The 15,597-nt window shown below is 33.7% G+C and overlaps 2 protein-coding genes across 2 annotated transcripts; both read left to right on the top strand.

Annotated features, from left to right (window-relative positions):
* The first annotated feature begins 2,981 nt into the window (after positions 1 to 2,981).
* Positions 2,982 to 7,351, top strand: LOC122608979. The gene is made up of 3 exons (XM_043782044.1): positions 2,982 to 3,320; positions 3,495 to 3,719; positions 7,022 to 7,351. The coding sequence occupies exons 1-3, from the start codon at positions 2,982 to 2,984 to the stop codon at positions 7,349 to 7,351; spliced, it is 894 nt and encodes a 297-aa protein (XP_043637979.1).
* Positions 7,352 to 8,065: 714 nt separating this feature from the next.
* Positions 8,066 to 8,577, top strand: LOC122608713 (mini zinc finger protein 2-like). Its single transcript, XM_043781809.1, has one exon. The coding sequence runs from the start codon at positions 8,232 to 8,234 to the stop codon at positions 8,517 to 8,519; it is 288 nt and encodes a 95-aa protein (XP_043637744.1). The 5' UTR covers positions 8,066 to 8,231; the 3' UTR covers positions 8,520 to 8,577.
* Positions 8,578 to 15,597: the final 7,020 nt, after the last annotated feature.

Here is a 15,597-nt window from a genome sequence, read left to right as displayed (position 1 = left end):
CACTCATGCTAAGGCGTCGGATTCGTGAGTCTGCTGATTTCCCCTATCACCCTAAATGTGAAGGTTTGGATATTGTCAACCTCTGCTTTGCGGATGATTTACTTATTTTTTTGCATGCTGATGTGAATTCTGCAAACATGATCATGGAGACACTTGAGGAATTCAAACATGCATCAGGTTTGGCTCCTAGTATCCCTAAGAGCACAACTTTCTTCTGTAATGTTTTTAATCATGTTAAGTTATCTATCCTTAATGTGCTACCATTCGAGGAAGGCTCACTTCCAGTTAAATACTTAGGAGTTCCCTTGGTGTCTACTAGACTAATTTTGTAACACCCAACATTTAAAAATAAGGATTTCCAAAAACTTTTGCCTAACGGCGTTTAAAGAAGCGGAATTAACTTTAAAAGTCCAAACCAGTAAAATCTGTTTGGTTTATTCATTAATGGTGTTACTAGCCATATCATCAAAATAAGTCTAAATGGAAATCCATCGGTTGCCCAACATTAAACAACCGAGTACATTATCAATACAAGTCATTAATATTTAAACATAAAGCAAATGTGTAAAGCGAGCAGCCACTATGTGTAAACTATAGCTAGCTTTAAGATCATCTACCCATGCCTCACATCTTCTCACATCTACCTGCTCACTATTGTTGGACCTAAGGACACAACACATTTAAAAGAGCAAGTGTTAGCTAACGAATTAGCTAAGTAAGATAACACATAAGTTATAAAACGTTTGTCCATTTAAAACATTATATAAAAGTCATATTAAGTCGTTAAGGCACATATCATCAAACATATCATCACACTTACATATCATATCATCAACATCATTCATATTAGGATGCGTCATCCTAAATGTGCCTAGTCATCTTTTGCATCATCATCACATATCACATTTGAACATCTTTATAATTGTGACAAAAGTCACGCATCTCATATAACATATGCATCTCGTTAAGTGTGACATAAGTCGCACCCGACTAGATGAACCACCATTCAGTAGTACATCAATGTCGTTAAGGAATGACAAGTCAATCCAGGAGTAATCCGTATGTTCAATGACAATGGGGCTGGTAAGACCTCCCGTATTACTCTTCACGTTGTACCATGTTGCAAGGAGCCACCCAAGCAACCACATCAACGCATTTAACCGGGCTAGGGCAAGTACGGGTTAAGCTTAACACTTTCACGTTAAATTTACGAGCTCGATTTCACATCACATATATTTTAGGTGTTTACACAACCTAAACTATCATCACATATATACATCTTTACGTTTGGGCCCTTAAACGTGCACGTGTCATGGCAACTTAATAAGTCATGCACATTTCACATATCATCAACATATATCACACTTCAAATCATCTCAAAACATTACATAGCATTTCATTGCATATCATTACATCTCTTATCATTATATAACATTTCATAGCATATCATTACATATCATATCATTGCATAGCAATTCATAACATATCGTTACATTCCATATCATAGGGACTGCATTTCAGGCTTCAATAGTCGTGTCCATAGCCCATATCACCTCCTGTATAACCCCAAATACCCATAATCAAACAAGTTATCATTAGGGAAGTTATTATATGAAAACCATGTTTATGTTGAACCCTTAGCGTGTCAAAGTAGTGTATCTTACCTCGTAGAAGCACACAACAAATGATAACGTAAGTTACCAAGCTTTGCAAGTATTCCTGACTACCTATAATCATTAAACGACATAATGAGCTATCAATTACCCACTATTTATGGTCATGACTCAAGCCTAGATACCTATAAATATCACCCATGACAAGACTTGATGCATCGGAGGTTCGTTTAATACTTTAGAGCTTACATAACTCGACGGAACATGGAAATCACTCACTAAATTAACCTTTCTGTAAACTTGACATCATCGTCAGCTTTAAAAAGCATTACCATTAGAAAGTAGACTCTCTCACGATTCCGCGGATAGCTTATTCGTCAAAAACGGAGTTACGGTTCAAAAGTTATGATCGTTTAAAAATATTAACAAAATTAGTCCCTAATGGGAGTTACGAAAACTTTAACGGGAGTTACAGGCATAACGGGAGTTACGAAAATTTGTAACGGGAATTACAGTGGGGGTGTTATTGCAATTAACCAGCTAACGGGAGTTACACAACCGTAACGGGAGTTACGACGACCAGTCGTGAAAAACAACCCCAAAACCGAACCAAACACATCTCAAACGACTCTAACACATCTCCAGGTCTTATGAACATCAAATACACTTAAAATAAGACCACCATCACTTATTGAAAACACCAATTAATCCTTGAATCATTTACCATCATTTTACAACCGATTAATCACCCGAATGACTCGAAATCAATTAACTGATTGCAATTAAACCAACCCAACCCTCACAACCAGATATGGGTGGATAAAAGCTACTAAAGACCATTACCCTATGATCTTAGAATAAAGAATTACCTGTACGAATGATTGAGGGATCAAAACCTAGAAGAAATCACCGCCGAATAGATCCAAAATCGCACAAAACTTGAAGAGAGGCTCTAGCGTTCTTGAGGGAGAATTATTTTTGAGATTACAATCTGATTATGGGGTTTATGGAACGTGATATGGCCCTAAATCTGCTGGACCAACTTTCCAAAACTTAACATCTATACCCTTGTACTTTATATCTTTCACTTATTGCCCCTTAAACTCTTACGGGAACACTTTTCATCACTTTAACTCAGTCGGGAATACGTATCATTATTATTAATCACTTTACTAACATATTACTTTGTCATATGACATATTAAACTCTCCATTTGAACACATTTAATGAAGTTAATCATTAACACATAGACACATTAATCATATATAACGACCGTAGTCATTATCACATAACATGTTAACTATTAAGACGTATAAATTCGACGGAAGGAGAACGTTGACTAACGACATGGTCAATGGTTGACATAAAATGTTGGGGATGTTACAAATTTATAGAGATTGTTGTGGCTTGATTGAAAGAGTCAGAAATCGTGTATCTGATTGGAAAAATAAATTTTTGTCCTTTGCGGGAAGGCTTCAACTTGTTCAATCTGTCTTGTCATCTATGCATGTGTACTGGGCTACAATGTCTATGTTACCTGACGGGGTGATTAAGGAAATCGAACAGGTTTTAAGGAACTTTCTCTGGTCTCAAGGATCTTTGCAGAAAGGAAAATCTAAGGTTGCTTGGGATGTTGTGTGCTTATCGAAAAATGAAGGAGGATTGGGCATTCGTAGTTTGCATGATTTTAATATTGCTCTTCTCTCGGTGCATGTGTGTAACTTGTAAACTTGTAAGGAATCTTTGTGGGTCAAATGGATTCACATGTATAAGATCAAAGGACAGAAATTTTGGGAAATCCCATGTCGAGGTAATATGACTTGGAGTTGGCATAAAATATTACAAATTAGACCTGTACTACGGAGCTTCTTCTGGATTCAGGTAGGTAATGGACGTTCAACTTCTGCTTGGTATGATAATTGGTGCGACTTTAGTCCGCTAATTACGTCTCTTTCGCCCGGGATGATTACAAATGCTGGTTTTACTTTAAATGCTTGTGTTGGGAACATTGTTTCTAATGAAGCATGGAGTTGGCCGAATGAATGGAGTAATCAATTTCCGAATTTAGCTGCTCCTTCCTTGGTTAATAATGTGGCTAATAAATGGGTTTGGAAGGATAGGTGTAACACCCCGCTAAAGCGGAATATACGGGATGCACAGATAAGCACAATTGCACACAGTACAAGTTCCAACATAGCCATTACTATATTTAAAGAACAAAAGTACGATTGTTATTACAGAACATAAATGAACTTAGAATAGTCAATATCTGGAAGACTAACAATTGTCTTTTAAGAACAGAACTTGAACTGATGTAGTAAGGAAGATCTTCATAGCTCCTGAACTTGTACGCTCGACAATCGCCAAAAGTATGAGCTTAGAAAGGAAGACTCCTATGCTAAAGAACTATGAACCTAGCCTGAAAAGCATGTAAGTTCAAAAGGTCAACTACAAAAGTAGTTGGTGAGATTCACATAATGTACTTTTAGTTTACATATACGTATATATGTATAATAAGAACAAGATCCTAAGTTTTGTACGTCGAACCAATGTACTTTATAATAATAAGGACTAGGTCAAGATCTGCACTTTGAACATAAGTACTTTATGATAGTAAGAACTAGGTCAAGAACTGCACTTTGAACACAAGCACTTTATAATAGTATGAATAGAACAAGAACATATAATAACTTTAGTTATAAGTTTTCACTGCTAAACCGATTGGCCAGAACTGAACCTTAATGTAATAGTATGCTCATATAGCTCAAGTACGTCAAGTAAGATCTATGTCAGAACAATGACATGAACAAGAACAAGTAATATGCATCCTCCTGAACTGTGGAGAATGAGGGTGGGTCTACCCTAAACAGCGTTGTCCATAATTACCTACGGTTCATTCCCTGAACTGTGGGATATGAATTGATAGCAATGAACAAGAACTGAACAAGTACATGTACGAACTAGAACATAATAAAATTCAAGTACAGTAGTATAAATGTATTTAAGATCTTGCCCATTCAAGACTTAAATACTCCTTTCAAACAGTTTAAGAATCATTTCATAAGTAGTTCAAGATCAAGCTCGTAATATAGTACGTAAAATAGTTCACGCACATATGTATAAGTACGAAAATAGTTTTCATGCTTTTTAGTCCCCGATAAAGAACTTTGAACAAATGTACGAAAGGGGGATTAGTGAACTCACAGTGATCTGGTACAAGCACGAGTAGTATTAGCACAGAGAACAAGCACAAAGATAGATAAGTATATCTATCGCAATCCAAGCACGTCTTGATGGATGCCTAAGTACATGTCATAGATTATAAATAAGTATGTATATTAGTTCATGTGATTATTCAATAACTGAAATATCCTTGGTGAACTGATGATTTGGTCCTATGAAGATCTTTGAACGTTTTGACTCAAAAGAGTTTTAAATGAACTTTAAGTACATGAACTGGACTCGAACTGAACGTCTTTGAACTCACACTTAAGTACTTATCGTGTTAATGAGTTGAACATGTCTTTAATGATGAACTTTTAGTCCTTAGAACTTAATTTAATTGCTCATAGAACTCGTACTTTGATAATCAAGATAGAACACGTCTTAAATGTACTTAATTAGGGTTTGCACTTTGTATGTTGTCTTAGATCGAACCATGATCTAGCTTAGATGTTAATGATCAGCCTTAGATGTGTTTAATCAAGTAATGATGTTGTCAAGGACTGATTTGATGAATAAGGATCAAGTGTGGTGCGTTAAAGAACAAGTACGTGTTGTTAAAAGATGAACATAAGATCGTTTTAGGGTTTTGAAGCCAAGATCGTCTTAATGGACATGTCAAGATCGTTTTGTTGTCTAGCTAGGATCGTTTTAGATGCCTCAAGGTCAAGATCGTTTCTCCAAGATCGTTTCAATGTACAAGGATCAAGATCGTCTCACAAGATCGTTTTAAGGAACAAGGTACAAGATCGTTTTAGAGGACAAGAACTCAAGATCGTCTTAAGTATTTGAACAAGATCGTCCTACTGGACTTAGCACAAGATCGTTCTATTGAACCTAGCACAAGATCGTCCCATTCCAAAGACATGATCAAGTGTTTGAGCAAAACCAATCCCAAGGATCGGTTACCCATTAACGTACTAACATCACCACAACACCACACAAGATCAAACGAACATGAACAATGAGCCAAGGAAGCTGGCCAGAACGATCTTGGGCTCAAGATCGTTACTCAGGATCGTTTCAAGAGCCAAACACGGCTGAAACAAGAATAAGCTCAAAACACAAAGATCTAGATCGAATCCGAGACAAGTTAGAACATAGAACTTGTACATATTTTCATATAAACATCAACCATTAACACTTTTAACGATTTCAAGATCATCTATAACATAAAATAGGTGTGGCACATCAAGAACAAGTTTCCTTTCTTTTTCAAAAATGGGTTTTGAAGATTAAAGCATGTTATGACCCAAATTTGTTCACATATATGTTATTAAACACATTTAGACACAAATCCATTAATCTTTAACACGATTTCATATCAGAATTGGACCAAATCATCAAGAACATATAGTTGGAAAAGTTCACTTTTAATTTGATCAAAAACTCATAATTTGTTGTTGTTACCTGAGATTTGATTCCAGAAACACGTTTTGATTATCACAAGAATGCTAAAAGTACAAATGATTTTTGGTTTAACAACACAAAATCAAAGATTGAATTTAGTGTGTGAAAATGTGGTTGCACTATGTGTTTTAGAGTGAGAAAGAAGAGAGAAGAAGAAGATGAATAGTGATAGTTTTCTCTCTCTAGGGTTCTCATCTTTTCAATATATACATTTCCCATATTTAATGGATTTCATAAATGCAAGGACCATTTGTGAACATTTTGAACTAGAACTTTTATGAACATGAACGTTTATGAACCGAACTTTAATATTTGATTGCACATAATCATGAACTCGTCATATAAATCAAGATTTTAGATCAAATCGACCTTCATGCAAGCACATAATGGAGGTCTAAAGTACGTCAAGAACTTAATCAAATTGAACTGTCCGGCCGTTCTAATGAAAATTGTACGTTGTTAAGAACTTAATAAGAATATTTCTAAGACGGTTGTTACATAGGGATGGCCGTTTTATTGATTTTTCTGTGGCAAATTGTTGGGAGGCTATTCGGCCAAGGAGTGTGGAAGTTCTATGGTTCTTTGTTGTTTGGTTTCTCTATTGTATTCTGAAACATCTATTTCACCTATGGCTTGTTGTGAAGCGGAAGCTTAAGACGCAAGATCTGTTGAGATCATGGGATACAAATTCGAATGAACCTCTTTTGTGCTCACTCTGCAATCAACAAAGGGACTCCCATAACCATTTATTTTTTGAATGTTCTTATGCATCGCAGGTTTGGAGTGATGTGTGTGGATTTACGGGTAACCAACCAGTCCATATTGATTGGGAGTCAATACTTGCAGCTATCATTCCGGAATCAAAGAAAAAGACTATTGATATTATTGTTATGAAGCTCATATTAGCGGCCACTTCTTATTTTATTTGGCAGGAAAGAAATGCAAGATTGTTCAGACAGGAGGAAAGACCGGTTCACAAACTCACTGAAATCATAATTGCTACTGTTCATATGAAGCTTATATCGATGAAGTTTAAGAATAACAGCAAAGTTTTGAAGCACTTGGAAACATGGAAAATACCCTTAGGGATGTTGAATTTAGCATAATTGAGTATGTTTATTTGGTGTCTGATTAGCTAGTTTGCTAGTCGTTAGTTTATGTATGATTAATGCCTTTAGTTGAAGGTTAGTAGTTGATAGGGTCTGCATCTTTATGCATGGTCTTGTAAACAGTCGCATAAACACTCAGTTAATGTGCATGCGTTTTTTTTTTATGGTTTTATAAATTTAAGGGGTGACAGGCATATTTACCAAAAAAAAAAAATTAGTAATAACAGAATCAATTATTTCAATCTTTTTCACTCTAGACCGCAAACATTCGAACATTTTTAGGCCTTGTTTGTTTAAAAAATAATATATTTTACAACAAAATATAATTAATTCCTTAAATTAATAAAAAGTCTTTGTTTTATAACTTAATAAGTATGTACTTAAGTACTTAATAAAAAGTCTTTTACGTAAGTACGTAAAAGATAAATTTATTAACTTAATGACATTATTTATCAGTTTAATCACGATAATAGAAAAAACGGGTCCTTTTCTTATAATTAAATAAACTAACTTCAATTCTCCTAAATTTATAAACGTCATGATGAATTGATCGAACCTGAACTTTATCAAAGAAGCATAAACTTATCAAATACGCTAATCCCACGTGGACGAAATTAAATCAATTTACATTCGGTTTGCGTACTTACGTTACTGTTTATTTACCTCTCCTTGAATTGAAGTACTACAATAATATTCCTGCCAATATATACTTATATATATAATGGTCCTCCACTGCATAATTTCATTTAGTTTTCCCCCTAGTGGGTTACTCATTTTTCCTACCCTTCATTACTAGGGCTTTTAGTAACAACTAATCCATCTCTTTTTGTATATATCAATTATCTCAACATACATTATTTCTTTAGAGATAGAAATCATGAAAGCCATGAAGAAACGACACGTCGTAATCAAGAAAACAAACAACTCCAACAAAACTGCAACTACTGCACCGGTGATTCGGACGGTGTATTACGGACAATGCTTAAAGAACCATGCAGCTAGCATTGGTCGGTACGCCGTGGATGGTTGCAGGGAGTTCATGGCTAACGGAGATGAAGGTACGAGAGGCGCATTCACGTGCGCCGCCTGTGGATGTCACCGGAATTTCCACCGGAGAGATGTAGATGAGGTCGCTTGTGAGTGTTCTTCAACTTCTGACAGTTAAGGAATTGGTTGATGAAATTGCAAAGATATTATTAATTCAATTAATACTTTTGAGATTTTGTGAATACTTAATTGAGTTTTTTGTTTTAAAAATATCCATCAGTTTCTTGAATCTATTGTTTTATTTAGGGATAAGTATCTTGGAATGTAACAAACTTTGAACGAATGTCTATAGTAGAAAATAACTAAAGTTGGGTGTATTGTATGTAAATAACTTTAAAAAATGTTTATTGTATGTAAGAAAACATACGTGACAACCATATAGAGGTGTCACTAGTCTGATTATAATTGGTTGAATACATTTTCTTATATACAATAAACATTATTTTCGAGTTGTTTACATACAATAAACACAACTTTAGTTATTTCCTACTATATACATTCGTTCAAAGTTTGTTACATTCCAATATACTTATCCCTTTTATTTAACACTTTTTTGTATAATATAAATTGATGATTGGTTTGTATTTGATATATGATAGAAAATTAGTTAAATTAGTTTTTGGTGTTATCATATTCTTATACCTTTATTTTTGTTTTAAAACTAAGAGTATTAATTATACTTATATTTGGTTAATTTGTGCATTAAAAATTTGAAATTGTCAAAAATTATTATATTATGCTCTCAGCTTATTATTGGTGTATTTATACTATTTGTACGTATTTTCTATTCTACGTAATCAATTATGTTTTTAAATATGTTACATACAAATAATACACCTCTTGATCGACCTTCTGTAACAGGTATTTTTGTTTCCACTCATTTTATATTTCTCACAGTAAATTAAGTTTTCGTGACGGATCTAAAATTGTCGTTCTTGTACGTTGTAATTCTAGATTTTAATAATATATATCACCGTTAAAAGGAAACAAATACGTTGTGTATATGTACGTGTTTTGGGCAATCTAAAACAAGGTTGTCAAATTCGGTCGATATTGTCAATACTTATTTCTAATACTAATTACTAAAACGATTTTTTTTTTAAATCTAAGCCGGCCATCACTTTTTTTTTAATCTAGCTATATATCTATTTATGTTCGTTTTCATCATTATTATACTAGCTACTTAAGCTTATCATATTAAGCTTGTCAACTGTCATATATTATTGATCTTGCTGAGTGTGTCATGCACTTTGATGTTATATATACCTCTCATTTTATACCGGAATATCATGTCTAATTTTAATAACTAGAATCCAATCTTCTTTTTTATTTGAGTGATGTGTATTCTTTAAATTTCATGTTTAATTAATAGTCCAAACTTTTATAAACCATAATCTAATTCTAAATCAGAATGGTGTTTTTATTTATCAAAAAAATCTAAAGTACGTTGTGTTTCGCATGTGAAAATATACTTTCATTTTATTTTCGTTATGCAAAAAGTCAATCGTATGTCACACATACTAGTATCTATTTCTAAAAGGATTAATATATGGTTGTATAAAAGAAGAAAAAAGAAAGGGCAACCAACTTTGCAGGTTAATTTAATAATCAGTTTGATGCATGTGTGTTGTCCCCTTCTATGGAATTTAATTCCACATTGTTGTAGTCTCCACTGTTGTTGTATCATTAGGACCCTTTTTCAGTTACCTTCTTTTTACTCTGCCACATGCATGGATTTCGGCTACTAAATTAAAGTGCATCATTGAGATATTATTATGTAGCTATCAGCTATGAATAAAGGGGCGTATTATCGGCCGAATATTGTTGCCTAAGATTAAAAGAGTATTTATAATCAGATAACGTACTTTTATAGTTTTAACTTTCTTTAACATCAGTATTGATAATTTTGTAACTGTATGTGACAAATAATGGTAGTCAAAATATTAAAAAAGAGTACTATTTATAATCCGATAATTTCCAAGGTAACTAGTGACTCGAACTCGATTCGGCAAGGGGGAGTCAGGAGTTTTTTGAGAATCAGACTCGATTCGGGAAGAACTCAGATTGGATTTTATATACAAACATAAGTATTTTTGAAATTACATGTAATAAAACTTTAAAAATATGTTTCAAACTTCATATTTAAACATGAATGTTATGTTTAAATACAATAACATAATAATAATTCAAACTTGAAAACTATACGTTAGATTAGTTAATAAATTTAGGTTTCATATCATTTTGTGTGTATCAAGGTTGGAGAACTCTTAAACCGTACTCAACTCGGCGAGGTGGGGAATCAGAAGTTTATTTTAAATACTCGGTCGACTCGGGAGAGGGTATTTAATTTACTCATGTATATTACTATCACAAAATGATAGACGTTACAATTATATCACCGTGGGTTCATAGTCCAATAAAACTAGCTAACTGTAAGATCGTGACAAAGACAAACCATGTTTCAATTATGACATCCTTCAAAAACATCGAGTCTTAATGACCACCTATCGCAGTATCATATCGCATACTAGTGTAAATCATGTTATAAAGTAAGTTATATACGATTGCATTATTAAACTTATTTACTCAAAAAGCCCATATTTAATTTGTAATCAATTTATTACTCATTATGTTCCAATTAAACTATATATCTACTTATGAGTCTTATCACTATATATATGATATTTTTCTAAGTTTAATAATAAAGATTTGATAATGATAATTAAAGATGTAACTACTTAAATGGTAGGACAAATATGTAAGCACACGTAAATAGGGCACCAAAGGTACAAAGTACAAACAACATCATTGTTCACATTCATTTTCGTGCACAACGACCACTAGAATTTGAACATATTGCAACATTAAATAGCTTAGGGGATTCAAAGTTATCCTATAAATAAAGAGACGGCTATCTAAACACATGAACTGTTTGAAGTAAACACTACCAAAACGTGTCGTTTTATGTAAAACTTCCCGTTTTATACCCGTTTTACATAAAACGCTGCATTTGGCCGGTGTGTAGATAGCAAAACACTGTTTGAGAATTACACGTGCTATGACACTCATGTCAGGGGAATGACTAAATTCTCGTTTTTGATGCCATTTTACATAAAACACTAAGTATTAGCTGAAGTGTCTAAACTGGGCATTTCACTTCAAATTTATATATGTCAGTGTCGTTTTCTAACCATAAATGCAGCGTTTTACATAAAACAGAGTCGTTTTCTTAAGGTTTATGTAATTGTATTTTAAAATTTGTATAAAACTTGAATTTACAATATAGACAGTAAGTTATTAGTTTTTAATCAAGCGAGTTTTTTCTAAAAAATATAGGTTTTTTTATGCTTTAAATTTATAAGTTGTACAAGTAATTATTCCAAACACACACACACACACTTACGAGCAGAGAACCCGATGAATGTAGTATAATTAAGTGAGCAGGGACGCTTGCACTACCTAATTTAATAATATGTGTAATTCTAGCGGTTGTGGAGTTGTCACGATTTCCTATTAAACTAATTAAAACTGAAAAGTAAATAGAAACCGCAACCGCTTATTCAGCGAGAGGCTAAGTCTGAAAATAGTTTGAAAAAGCGAATAACAGTAATTAAATTAAAATACTTGTTTGACATCTCCGATCTCATGGTACGACCAAATATCATTCTACCTACTTGCTAGTCTGTTGGAAACTTAATCACGGCTCAGATTCTCGTTCGATTCACTTTGCCTAAATTACTAGTGTTGTCCCTAGACTCACATTATTTTATAAACAATTTCTCGTTAGATTCATTGTTTAAGCATTAATGACCTAAAGTTCGTGTTACTAGTTCATCTTTAAGTTACCCGACTCTTAAGCGATGACCAGATAATAATTATCTCCGGTGACCACAGTACTCGTTTCCAAGTCACTGGATGGCGCCTGAGATTATTAACCTTCATGTTATATTCAGCCTAATTACTACGGCTATGGATCTCTCGGTTACAAGTAAATCACCTTTTACAACTAGTTATAGATCAACTAGTGTTTTCCATCCTAATGTATTAATTCTAGTGTATGATTATAGACCGATCATCAGAGTTAAATCAATAAAATGCAGATTTAGAACTGGTAATAATATGAAAATCTAGTAAAACATGTATCTACGATAAACAGTAAAACACACTCCAGCATATCTAACAATTAATGTAAAATAAATATACGTCTACATGATCACATCGATCCAAATAAGTATTTAGCCTACTAGCCTGACATTATTAAAGGAATAACAAAAACTGAAAAAATAAAAGACATTGTTTACCAATTGAAAATAAAATGAAAGAGTAGATCTAGGTTGAGGATGAAAAAAAAAAGGTATTAAACGCTCCAAAACCTCCTTAGAATTTGCAAAGTTGACCTAAGATTGAATATGGGCGGCTAGGACTGCTGAATCGGCTCTCTCTTAGGATTTTGAGGGTTGTTTCGGCTTAAATAGGTGAATAGGTCAGTTGCTGGTCTGGGCCGCCCAGCGGCGCTGGAGAGGGCTCCAGCGACGCTGGCAGATGCTGCTGCTTCTCATACTTCTTTGTTCGGCTCCCGAATCACCTCATTGTGTCTTGTAACTTCATAGGTCTTCATCTTGAGTCACTTAATGCCGTTTCAACTCACTTGCATCTTCTATCAACCTGCATAAACATACGATTCATTAAGTACTGATAGTTTCAGAATATTAACTCCTTTAAAACATAAAAATGAGGTCTTTCAATAGGGGTTTTTATCACAAAATACACGCTTATCAAGAAGAATAAATTAAATAGCAAATACTTTTTTAGTTCAAACATGTAACATAAAACATACTATTTATGGTGCAAACCAATTTAAAAAATGAATGTTTGTCAATGCATTTGTCGTTAACTAACAGCGTTTTACATAAAACGAGGAGTTTTATGTACACAAGTTAGTGGGTAACAGTCTGACACCCACACAGTTGCATGCATGGATATAATTTTTCAGATAAGATCTGCATGATTCTCACCGGTTTTGTCGTTTACCGCCTATATTTTATATAAAATGCAGCATATTGGTGCACTCGAAGAAAATGGGTGCAACACTTATTTGATAGATTTTCTGTTAGATATTATCCACAATTGTTGGCCCTATATTTGTCGTTTACCATAAACGTTTTACCTAAGATGTTGCTTATACGAGCTCTCCGAATAAAGTGACCAGGATAGTGGATGTCCTCCCAAAAAATGAATATATTTTTTTAAATACTTTTGCTAACTAGCAACGTATGTCGTAAAACAGAGATTTTACGTGCACAAGTTAGTGGGTGACAGTCTGACACCCACACAGTTGCATGTATGGATATAATATGTCAGATAAGATCTACATGATTCTCATCAGTTTTATCGTTTACTGTCTACGTTTTATCTAAAACACAACCTTTTTTTGGTGCACTCCAAGAAAATGGGATTTTCTGTCAGATATTATCCACAAGTGTTGTCCCTATATTTTTTGTTTACCATAAATGTTTTACCTAAAACGTTGCTTATGCAAGTTATCCGAATAAAGTGACCAGGATAGTGGATGTCCTCCCAAAAAATGAGTATGTTTTTTTTTAAATACTTTTGCTAACTAGCAACGTATGTTGTAAAATAGAGAGTTTTATGTACACAAGTTAGTGGGTCACAGTCTGACACCCACACAGTTGCATGCATATATAATGTGCCGGATCGTCTACCGCCTACGTTTTATCTAAAACGCTGCATTTTGGTGCACTCTAAGAAAATGGGTGAAACACTTATTAGATAGATTTTCTGTCAGATATGAGCCACATGTGTTGGCCATGTATTTGTCATTTACCCTAAAAATTTTACCTAAAACATGGCTTATGCGAGTTCTAAGAAAAAAGTGACCAGGATAGTGGATATCCTCATTTTTTGTAAATACTTTTGCTAACTAGCAACGTATGCCGTAAAATAGAGATTTTATGTACACAAGTTAGTGGGTGACAGTCTGACACCCACACAGTTGCATGCATGAATATAATGTGTCAGATAAGATCTGCATGATTCTCATCAGTTTTGTCGTGTACTGTCTACGTTTTATCTAAAACGCAACCTTTTTTTGGTATTTTCCAAGAAAATGGGATTTTATGTATATTATCCACAAGTGTTGGCCCTATATTTGTCGTTTACCATAAATGTTTTATCTAAAAGGTTTCTTATGCGAGTTCTCCGAATAAAGTGACCAGCATAGTGGATGTCCTCCCAAAAAATGAATACCTTTTTTTAAATACTTTTGCTAACTAGCAACGTATGTCGTAAAACAGAAATTTATGTACACAAGTTAGTGGGTGACAGTCTGACACCCACACAGTTGGATGCATGGATATAATGCGTCAGATAAGATCTGCATGAATCTCATCAATTTTAACTAAAACGCAACCTTTTTTTTCGCCCGAAAAAAAATGTCGTAAAAAAACATTATCTTCATATCCCCCATCCATACTATGAACCATTCGACAAGTAGCGATGTATTCGGACAGTGTCACTCAACATCATTTGTATATCCTAATTTTTCGCTCGAAATCGAAGACAATGAATGCACAAGCTCCAATATATCGGTAATGAAGCCAGTAACGAAGATGGCAATATATTGTTGTCATTGTATCAAAGACTAGTAAACATACATAAGTAATACTGTTGTCATTGTATCAAAGAAGGCGTGCATAGTATAGTTGTTTTACTTTTTCCATTGGTTGATCGATCAAAAATTGATTTGTATTGTATTCATGATGTTTAGTTATAATAATATTGCAAGATATTTGTATAAATGAAATTGTATATAAATGTAGCTCAAATCGCATAGATAGCAATCCATTGTGACAGCCGTCATCTGAGCATATTTTCCCGATGTACTTTTCTGCTCGTCTTTAATTTATTCTGTTCATGTGCGCGACTTTATAAATAGAATATGTGCTTTAAGGGAGTGGACGTCATTAGTCTTTAATACTTTACTATCGGAATAAATGGACTTATGTTTTTATTCGAGATTTATGAGCATTTAGACTTTAGAAAAATTGCACGTGAACTCGAGGACAAGAGTAATACTAGTTGTCTTGTGGAAATGCCAAATAAAAGCAAATACTTAAAAATTGATGCAATTAAAGATTTATTAATAAAAAATAGTCATGTTTATATCCGTTAGAAAG

This window comes from Erigeron canadensis, chromosome 7, assembly GCF_010389155.1.
Source record: "Erigeron canadensis isolate Cc75 chromosome 7, C_canadensis_v1, whole genome shotgun sequence".
Taxonomy (NCBI): Eukaryota; Viridiplantae; Streptophyta; class Magnoliopsida; order Asterales; family Asteraceae; genus Erigeron; species Erigeron canadensis.
The sequence above is the reverse complement of the archived record's forward strand: the minus strand, read 5'-3'. Positions and strand labels throughout refer to the sequence as shown.

What these genes read in the sequence shown, in the direction of transcription:
- LOC122608713 (XM_043781809.1), top strand. Translation starts at nt 8,232, where the DNA reads ATGAAAGCCATGAAGAAACGACACGTCGTAATCAAGAAAACAAACAAC.
- LOC122608979 (XM_043782044.1), top strand. Translation starts at nt 2,982, where the DNA reads ATGTTGGGGATGTTACAAATTTATAGAGATTGTTGTGGCTTGATTGAA. An exon ending in TTAATATTGCTCTTCTCTCG is followed by an intron (nt 3,321 to 3,494) that starts GTGCATGTGTGT and finishes TTCTGGATTCAG; the next exon opens with GTAGGTAATGGACGTTCAAC. An exon ending in ATAATGTGGCTAATAAATGG is followed by an intron (nt 3,720 to 7,021) that starts GTTTGGAAGGAT and finishes TATGCATCGCAG; the next exon opens with GTTTGGAGTGATGTGTGTGG.